At 35.7% G+C, this 10582-nt stretch overlaps 1 protein-coding gene across 6 annotated transcripts in view; it reads left to right on the top strand.

Moving 5' to 3' along the window:
- The window catches only part of HEPH (hephaestin), a 100673-nt gene that overhangs the window by 66187 nt on the left and 23904 nt on the right, over positions 1–10582 (top strand). The window contains exon 13 of one of the 6 annotated variants that reach the window (XM_027766978.1): positions 9351–9451. The exons of the other annotated variants lie outside the window; for them this stretch is intronic. Coding sequence (XP_027622779.1) covers positions 9351–9409 — 59 coding nt within the window. The 3' untranslated portion in view covers positions 9410–9451. Of the gene's footprint in view, positions 1–9350; positions 9452–10582 lie in introns of those variants that run through there. 6 annotated transcript variants of the gene reach the window in all.

Here is a 10582-nt window from a genome sequence, read left to right as displayed (position 1 = left end):
GCCTCAGTTGCCCTCATGGGCTGCCACTGCTCCCTGGGCCAGAGCAGCACAGGCTCCAGGGATAATGGTGGCAGACAGATGTACCTGGGACAGGTTGGAAAGCAGGAAGAGGCCTGAAGCAGCCTCCTGATGTGGTCTTCTGCTTTGTTTTTTATTTGTTTTATGTTCAATGTTTTTTATCTATTAAGCTGGCTTGTGTCTTATAGTTGGAGAGCTTAATCTATTATTGATTTATTTATTATCAATATTTTTTGGCTTATACCTATCATTTTCTTAGCTATTTTCTTGATTGCATTTTTACAATTTTCTATGTATTCTTTAGTTTTCCTAGTTTAGTACTCCCTTCAGTACTTCTTAAAGAACTGTCTAGTATTTGTAATATTTTTTCATTTTTTGTTTACCTGAGAATGATTTTATTTGTTCTTCCCATTTATAGGATAATCTTCTTGGATATACTATTCTTGGTTGAGATTGTCTTTCTTTTAATATTTTGAATTTTTTTTTACCGTTTTTTTCCTTGCCTGCATTGTTTCAGTTGAGAAGTCTGTTGTTATCCTAATTGGATAATCTTTGTAAGTAACTTGACATTTCTCTCTTGCCATTTTTAGAATCTTGTCTTTGTCTTTGACTTTTACCAGTCTGGCTTTGACTCACCTGGGGAGGATCTTTTTATATTGATTGTATTTGGGGATTCTTTTTATTTCTTGGGTTAGAATTTCACTTTGTTTCTCTCTATTTGGAAAGTTTTCAGACAATATTTTGTGGAAGACATTTTCCTTGCCTTTACCAGCTTCTTTACCTTCTGGGATATCCATTATAAGGATATTTAGGCACTTAATGTTGTCTACATTTTCCTGTATGTTATTCACATTTTTTTTCATTATTTTTGTTGATTTAATCTATGTTGGATACTTTGTTTTTAAGGTCAGAAATTTTTTCTTCTTCTTTTTTTATTTTTGGAGAGGTTTTTGCTATAGGGTGTGTGTACTCACCAGAAAGACAGAGAGGAACAGAGAGACAGAAAGTGAGAAATCACCCCCAGGGTTTCGACTATGCCACAATCCCTTCTCCATTTTTCTCACAGGATCTTGGACATGCACGCACATGCTCCAGGCATGAGTTTAAGCCACCAGGCCCAGGACATGAACCGTGGTCAACTACATGGGAGTCCAGCAACATAACCATTACACCAACTGCTGGTCCCAGAATTTTTTTCTTCTGTGTGGTCCAATTTTCTATTAATGCTTTTGAGAGACTTTATTGTATTGTGTCCTTCATGTTCAGAAGTTCTGTTTGATTTATTTTTTTTATTGTGTCTGTCTCTTTATGAAATTCTTCTTTTATGTCTGCAATTATCTTCTCATTTTCTGGAATTGTCTATTCTCTCTTGCATCTCATTGAGTTCTGTCACAGTGGATATTCAAAATTCTTTTTCTAACATTTCTCTGAATTTTTTCACAGTCTCCATTGTTGGTGAGGAGTAACTGTTCCTTTGAGATAGAATTATTCCGTTTTCTCATATTTCCTCTGTCTCTGTTCTGATTTTTGTTGCCTGATTCAGTGTGCACTTCTTGTTATTTATTAGAAAAGAATCAGTAGTATGAGAGGACAGGACATCATCCTAGATCCTAGGAGTTTTTCTGTTAAGAACGCTGTGTCTTCTAAATCAGAGTAGGTAAATTTTATATAGTTAGCATCACATGATTGGCTCTTCTACCAGCCTTTCAGCTTCTGATGAGCTGGGGATGAGCTAAGGAGATATGACTTAGTGAACAGCCTCAAGTTGTGTGCATCAAAAGGCATGTTTGAAAGTCAGACCTGGGCAGTGGGGCTACACTTTCAAGGATAAGCCTGCTAAGACTGGAGCCAAAGTCTCATGGTGGACAGGCCTAGAAAGCATGGACTGTTGCAGCTAATGTGCCCCAAGTTTGAAATTCAAACCTGGAGTTGGGGTGGTGTCTGCACTCACTATGAGCATGTTGTGGCTCTTATAAATGCAATTACTTTTTAAATTTATTTTTAACTAGTTTTTGCTAGTATATAAGAAGGCTACTGATTTTTGTATGCTAATTTTTAGTTCTGCCACTTTTTAGAATTCATTTATCAATTCTAAGAATTTTTGGGTGAATCATAGGTTTTACGATGAATATAGCTATGTCATCTGAAAACAGGGTCAATTGAACTTCCTTTCCAATTTGCATGTCCTGAATTTTTATCTTGCCCAACTGTTTTAGCAAGAATTTCCAGTATTATGTGGAGTAGGAGTAGAGAAAGTGGACATCATTGTCTTATTCCAGTTTATGTAGGTAAAGCTTTCATTTTTTCCTAACTTAGTATGATTTGGCTATGACTTGTCATATTTGGACTTTCTTATATTGAGGTATATGCATTCTATACCTAATTTGTTTAGAATATCAATCATGAAGAAAAGTACTTTATCTAATGCTTTTCCTACAATAATTTATATGACCATGTGGTATTTACCTATCATTTCTTCTTAAAAAAGAAAATTGCCAGAGGGTGCATGCACTCACTGGATAAAGAGAGAAAGAGAGAGAGAGAGAGAGGAAAAAAAGTGAAAAAGCACCCCGATGGTGAATAGTTATGCCACAACCTTTCTCTTCAATTTCTCCCTTTTTTGGGAATTTTGTATACACACATCTACATGTGGGGTCCACCTCATATAACCACCAGGTCACAAGCTCGCCCTCTCTTTCCTTCTTTAGAGGATGTATTATATTTGTTGATTGGCTAATGTTAAACCAGGCTTGCCTCTCTGGCATAAATCTTGCTTGATCGTGGTGTAAACTTTTTCATGTGCTGTTGAATTCAGTTTGCTGATATTTGCTGAGGATTTTTTCATATATGTTCATCAGTGATATTGGTCTGTAGTTTTCTTTTTTGTTGTTGATCTCTTGTCCTCTTTTGATGTTAGGGTAATAATGGCCTAGTGAAATGAGTTTGGGAGGATTCTCTCCACTTGGATCTTGTGGAATAGTTTAAGAATTGGTGGGCTGGAGAACCAGCAGTTAGTGTAATGGCTATGTCGCTGGACTCCCACGTAGTCGACCACGGTTTGCGTCCCGGACCCGGTGGCTTAAAACTCATGCCGGGCGCATGTGCGTGCGTGCCCAAGATCCCGAGAGGAGAATGGAAGAGAAGGGATTGCGGCGTGACCATCCCCCATCCCCTCTGGGGGCGGATTTCTCGCTTTCTGTCTCTATGTCTCTCTCTCTGTCTGTCTGGCGAGCGCACGCGCTCTATAGCAAAAATCTCTCAAAAAACCCCGTTTATAGCAAAAATCTCTCAAAAAAAAAAAAAAAAAAAAAAGAATTGGTGGGCTGGCCATTGGCATGATGGTTAAGTTGCCTGGATGCCGCATGGTTGACTGCATGATTTGGACACAGATCTGGCAGCTTGAAATGAAGCTTGAAAAAAATAAGCCTGAAAAACAAGTGTATGTGCATATGTGTGCAAAATCCTGAAAGAAGAGATGGAATGTGACTGTCCTCCATGGGGAGGCTGCTTGGTGACTTTCCTTCTGTCTCTTTCTCTCTCTTATGGTGAGTACATGTACTTTCTAGCACTTTTTTTTAAGAAAAGAAGAATTGGTCTTTGTTCTTTTCAAAAGATGTATAAAATTCAGGAGTGAGCCCATGTAGACCTGAGTTTTCCCTTGTTGGAATATTTTTTGTTACTGATTCAATTTCGTCTTTATTACTGGTTTGTTCATGTTTCTATTTCTTCCTGGTTCAATTTTGGTAGATTGTGTAGACCTAGGAGTTTATTCAACTACTGTAGGTTGTCTAGCTTGTTGGAATATATAATAGTCTCTAATAATCTTTCCTGTATCTATGGTATCATTTGTAGTATCTCCTTTTTTATATCTGATTGTGTTAAGTGAGGTTATCTCTCTTTTTACTCCATTAGTTTAGCTAATGGTTGATCAAATTTTTTGTCAACAATATAATTTTTTGGTCTGTAGTTCTTTTTTTTTTATCTACTCTGAGTTTTATTATATTTTTCCTTCTACTTTTGGATTTATTATTACTTTTCAAATTCATTAAAATACATAATTGAGTTGTCATTTTTTTTCATCATGTGAGTGTTTATTACTCCAAACTTCCCTCTTATGATTACTTTTGCTGTATCCCACAGATTTTGGTATACTTTATTTTAATTTTGATTTCTTTAGAGAAATTTTAAAATTTATTTCTTAATTTGCTCACTGACTCCAAAGTTATTCAGTAGAATGTTGTTTTGTTGTTTAGTTTCCATGTATTTGTGTATTTTCACAGTTCTGGTTGATTTCTAGTTTTATTCCATTATATTCCATATCCAAAGATACTTTATATGATTTCTATTTTTTTTAATTCCTTGATGTTTATTTTATGGCCTACTATATGATTGATACAAGAGACTGTATCAAATTCTCATGAAAAAAATGTATATTCTATGACTGTGGGGGGAAATCTTCTGCAAATGACTGTGGGGGGAAATTTTCTGCAAATGTGTCAGGTTCATTTAGTTTATGATGCTGTTTAACTCTCCTGTTTCTTTGTTGATTTTCTGGCTAGATGACCTATCTAATTAATGATAAGAGTGGGGTGTTGAAATACTATTATTGCATTAGAATCTATCTCTGTCTGAAGTCTAGTAGTGTTTGTCTTATATAATGGGATACTTAATTATTGGGTGCACATACATTTAAAAGTGTTATATTCTTTTAACAATATTGTATAGTAAACTGCTTTGTTATGTTTTACAAATGTTGGCTTGAAAGCTGTTTTATCTGATTTTAGGATAACTACTATCACTCATTTTTATTTTCCATTTCCATCCATGGTTTGGTTTACACCCATGGAATGTCTCTTTCCACCCCTTCACTCTCAGTCTTTGTATGTCTTTACAGATGATGTAAGTATTTTTTGTAGGCAGCATACAGTGGTGTCTTGTCTTTTTTTTTTTTTTTTGAGTTTCTTTTTTTTATCATAATCTTGTTTATATTACATTGGATTGCATATAACTTTACAGTGTATTACATTGCTTTTTCAAAAAGGGAATGCCATGCATTGCAGTCAATACAGAGATATTAATTTCCCCACTTCATCATTCAATATCTTTTCATTGTTTTTCCCAATCATTCTTATTATTCTATTTATTTTTTGAACAATCATGATTTCTCATTTTGCTTGTAAAAAGACTTCACCCATCATGAAATACTTCTCAGACCAATCCAGTTGAGAATACTATACATGTCATCATCAACACGTAATAAGCCGTATCTGTCTCCCACTAATGTCCTGCCTCTCTATTTGTTCTCTTGTTATCTTTCTCTATCTTTTTCTCTTCACCCCCCCATTCCACACTGTCTTACTCTCATTAAGTACTTTCATTGCTTTGATGTCCTCCAATATTTCGCTCTCTACCATAGAGTGTGGATAGTCGGGATATATTAAGTGGATATACACAATATCTTTCTTGCATAGCCTGGCTTACTTCACTTAGCAATAGAGCCTCCATATCTGACCACCTTCTATCAAATGCCAGGGTCTTGTTATTTTTTATGGCTGAGTAGTATTCCATGGAGTATATATGCCACACTTTTCCAATCCATTTATCAGTTTGTGGACATTTAGGTTGGTTCCATGTCTTGGTAATTGTGAATAATGCTGCAATATACATTGATGTGCAAAGTTTTCTGATTGAGTGTTCGCCTGTCCTTTGGGTAGATATTGACTCTGCCAATCTTTATATTTTGATTGAGAAGTTTAACTTATTTACATTCAAGGTTATTATTGATTATGTGGGCCTACTCTTGTCACTTTGTTTATTTTCTTGTTTGTGTTTCCACTATTCTTTCTTATCATTTATTTTTGCTCTGTTAGTTTTCTTTTTGAATTTTTTTTTATTATTTATACATTCAATAGCTATACATTGTTTAGATTATAAAGACACTTTACCCAGCATGATATACACCTCAGTTCACCCCAGTTGAGAATACTATACAAATAATAAACCATATCTGTGCCCCACAAATGTCTTACCTGGGTACCAGCAGTTAGCGTAATGGCTATATCACTGAACTCCCATGTAGTCGACCATGGTTCAAGTCCTGGACCCAGTGGCTTAAACTCACGCTGGGCGCATGTGCGTGCATGCCCAAGATCCTGAGAAGAGAATGGAGGAGAAGGGATTGCAGAGTGGCCATCCTTCCTGGGGGGTGATTTCTCTCTTTCTATCTCTCTGTCTCTCTCTGTATTTCTGGCGAGCACTCACATCCTATAGCAAAAACCTCTCAAAAAAAAAAAAGTCTTAACCTGTCTATTTCTTTCCCCAAGTTTCTTTTCCTATGCTCTTCCCTTTCCACACTCTCCTTTCACTTTGTGTCTATTGTCCATAACAATTTTCAATGTTTTATGTCCTCCAGTCTTTCCGTCTCTATCATAGAATGTAGACAGTCAGTATATATTAAGAGAAGACATAAAATGACTTGTTTTACTCAGCAACAAATCTTCCACATTTGTCCAATTTCTAATTCCAGGGCCTTATTTTTTATTATTTTTTTTTTATGGCTGAATAGTATTTCACAGAGTATATGTGCCACACTTTTTGAATTCATTCATCTGTTTGTGGACATTTGAGTTGGTTCCATGTCTTAGAAATTGTAAATAAATCTGCAATAAATATAGTTGTGTAACCACTTTTCCGACTGAGCATCGTTCTCCTGTCCTTTGGGTAGATACCCAGGACTGGAATTGTTGGATCATATGGTAGTTCTATTTGAAAGTCTTTGAGAAACCTCCTTATTGTTCTCCACACTGGCTGGACCAATTTACATTTCCACCAAAACTGAAGGAGAGTTCGCCTTTCATCACATTCCCACCAGTACTTATCAAATATATATATTTTTAATCTTCGCCATTATGCCTGTGGTTAGGTGGTATCTCATTTTGGTTTTGATCTGCATCTCCCTTTTCATGAGGAACATTGTGTATTTTTCCATATGTTTTTTTGGCTGCTCAAATGTCTTCCTTAGAGAGTTGTTTATTCAACTCATTTTCCCATTTTTTAATTGGGTTAATAATTTCCTTCTGGGAAAGCCATTTGAGTTCCCTGTGTATTCTGGTTATTAGTCCCTTGTCTGAGGCATAATTAACTAAAATTCTCTCCCATTCCAAGGGTTGTCAATTCACACTAATTTTTGTGTCCTTTGCTGTGCAAAAGCTTTTTAATCTGATGTAAATCCCTGCTATCTATTTTGGAGATTATTTCCTGTGCTTTGGGGGTTTTGCTTAAGAATTCTTTGCTGACCTCAATGTGTCCCAGAGTTTCCCCAGCGTTTTCCACCAGTCGTTTTATGGTTTACGGTCTTAGGTTTAGATCTTTTATCCACTTCATGTTCATTTTGGTTAGTGGTGACAAAAAGGGCTTCAGATTCATCTTTGTGCAGTTGAATACCAACTTTTTCTAGCACCATTTGCTAAAGAAGTTTTCCTTTACCCACTAGATTGACTGGTACCGTTTGTCAAAAATCAGTTAGCTGTATGTTTTGGTGTTTCTTTCTGGGATCTGTAGTCTGTTCCATTGGTCCTCTTGTCTGTTTTTGTGCCAATACTATGCTGTTTTGATTATCACAGATTTGTAATATATTTTCAAGTCTGGAAGAGAGATGCCACTTACTCCACTCTTCTTGCTCAGGATGGCTTTGGCAATATGGGGTCTTTTATGACTCCAGACAAATTCTATGATTGTCTTTTCTAGATCTGTGAAGAATGTCCCTTGTAATTGTATAGGGATTGTATTAAATATGTATATTAATTTGGGTAGGATTGCCATTTTGATTATATTAATTCTGCCAATCCAGGAACATGGGATGTCTTTCCACATTTTTGTGTCCTTTTCAATTTCCTTTTTAAAGTTTTCATAGTTTTCCTTACAGAGGTCTTTAACTTCCTTGGTTAGTTTTATTCTTATGTATCTTATACTTTTTGTGGCTGTGGTAAATTTACTTTCTTAAGTTCCTTCTCTATCTGCTTATTGTTTGTACGTAGAAATGTTATAGATTTTTTGTTACTTTTGTATCCTGCCACTTTACTATATGCATTTATTATTTCTAGAATTTTTTTTCTATATTGATAAAATTTGATTCCTTTTTTCTTTTAATCATTTCTGTTACTGTTCTACTGGGAAATTTTATACTTTCACATGGTTTTGTCAGGGTCTTTTACCTTTCTTTTGCCTCTAATTGTTTTAAATATTTCTTGAAGGTATAATTTAATACTGGTGAAGTCTTTTGGTGTAGTAAAAGTCTTATTTCTTCTTCTGTTCTGAAGAATAGCTTTCCTTGAGAACCAGCAGTTAGCGTAATGGCTATGTCGCTGGACTCCCAAGTAGTCCACTGTCGTTTGATAAAATTTGATTCCTTTTTTCTTTTAATCATTTCTGTTACTGTTCTACTGGGAAATTTTATACTTTCACATGGTTTTGTCAGGGTCTTTTACCATCCTTTTGCCTCTAATTGTTTTAAATATTTCTTGAAGGTATAATTTAATACTGGTGAAGTCTTTTGGTGTAGTAAAAGTCTTATTTCTTCTTCTGTTCTGAAGAATAGCTTTCCTTGAGAACCAGCAGTTAGCGTAATGGCTATGTCGCTGGACTCCCACGTAGTCCACTGCAGTTTGCGTTCCGGACCGGTGGCTTAAAACTCACGCTGGGGGCGGGTGCGAGCGTGCCAAAGATCCCGAGAGGAGAATGGAAGAGAAGGGATTGCAGCGTGACCATCCCCCCTGGGGGGTGATTTCTCGCTTTCTGTCTCTATGTCTCTCTCTGTCTGCGAGTGCACGTGCCCTATAGCGAAAACCTCTCAAAAAAAAAAAAAAAGAATAGCTTTCCTTTATATAGTATTCTTGGCTAAAAGTTTCATACTTCAAAATTCTGAATGTATTATCCCTTCCCTCCTAACCTACAAGATTTCTTCTAGGAAGTCTGTTGTTAGTCTGAGGAAATTCTTTTATATGTGACTTGATGCTCCTCCTCTCTTGCTCTTTTAGGATTCTTTCTTTGCATTTGATTTTTGAATGTTTGACTATAATGTTGTCTCAGAGTGTATCTTTCTGAGGTGAATCTTTTTGTCATGCTTTATATTTCCTGAGTCAGGATGTCTGTATCTCTCTCTGGAATTGAGAAGTTTTCAGTTTTTATTTCATGAAACATGTTTTCTATGCATATTCCCACCCAGTCTCCTTTTGGAATTACCAGTATATAAATATTTGTCTGCTTAATGGTGTCTGTTTGCTGTCACATGTATTTTCTTCATTTATTTATTTTCTTTGTTTTTGTGTGACTAGGCTGTTTCAAGAGTCCTGTCTTCAAATTTAAAGATTCTGGGGACCAGCAGTTAGTGTAATGGCTGCGTCGCTGAACTCCCATGTAGCCGACTGCGGTTTGAGTCCTGGACCCGGTGGCTTAAACTCATGCTGGCATGTGTACATGCGTGGCCAAGATCTTGAGAGGAGAATGGAGGAGAAGGGATTGCAGCATGGCCATCCCCCCTAGGGGATGATTTCTCACTTTCTATCTCTCTGTCTCTCTCTCTCTGTATTTCTGGCGAGCGCACACGCCCTATAGTAAAAACCTTTCCAAAATAAAAAAAGAAAGAAATGAAATTCAGATCAGAGATTCTTTATTTTGCTTGTAATAGCCTGTTGTTGATGATCTCAAATGAATTTATTTTCTTATACTGAATTCTTCATCTCCAAGATTGCTATATTGCTTATATTAAAAGATGCTTCTCTAGATATGAAATTTCTAATTCCTATCATGGGTTCTTCCCCTGATCTCATCGAATTGTTTAATCTAAATTCTTCTGTATTTCATTGAGTACACTGAACATCATTATTCAGAATTCCATGTCAATTATTTCTTGGATTTTGTTTTCTTAGTAGTGTGCTGTTGAAAAAATTTCTTTCTTTGGTGGAGAGATATTTTCTTGCTTTTCATATCTCTTGTGTCCCTGAAATGATTTTGGACATCTGGTGGAGCATGTACTACTTTCTGTTTTTATAAAGTAGTTTTTATTTTTAACTTGTTTATTTATTTTGTTTACATTTAATCATTGTACTTTTATCATTTATTTATTTTTACATTTTTTCACATTTTATTAATTTAATTGAATTTTAATTTATTTATTTTTAAATTTTATTTTCTTTTATACATTAAATCACATTATTACTTGGCTTACAAAAGGGATATTTCAACAGGTGAAAATTTCTCCCTAGTATAGTTGATAAAATTATAAAAGACATTCAACACCAGAATTCTTTGTGCCATTAATGTTTGCTTCCCTATTTTTCTTCTAAGTGTCCTTCCTCAGACCCTCCTCTTTCACACACACTATATCTGGTATTTGCATCCATATACTGTGTTTCTAAATCCTTTAGTCAATTAGTTTCAGTCACAGAGTGCAGACACTCGGTATATATTAAGTGGGGACATACAATGCCTCTCCTTCATAGCCTGGCTTGCTTCACTCAGCAGTAAATCTTCCATATTCATCCACTTCCTGTCAAAAGCCAGGGTT

Source organism: Tupaia chinensis, unplaced genomic scaffold, assembly GCF_000334495.1.
Source record: "Tupaia chinensis unplaced genomic scaffold, TupChi_1.0 Scaffold143798_1, whole genome shotgun sequence".
Classification (NCBI taxonomy): domain Eukaryota; kingdom Metazoa; phylum Chordata; class Mammalia; order Scandentia; family Tupaiidae; genus Tupaia; species Tupaia belangeri.
The sequence above is the reverse complement of the archived record's forward strand: the minus strand, read 5'-3'. Positions and strand labels throughout refer to the sequence as shown.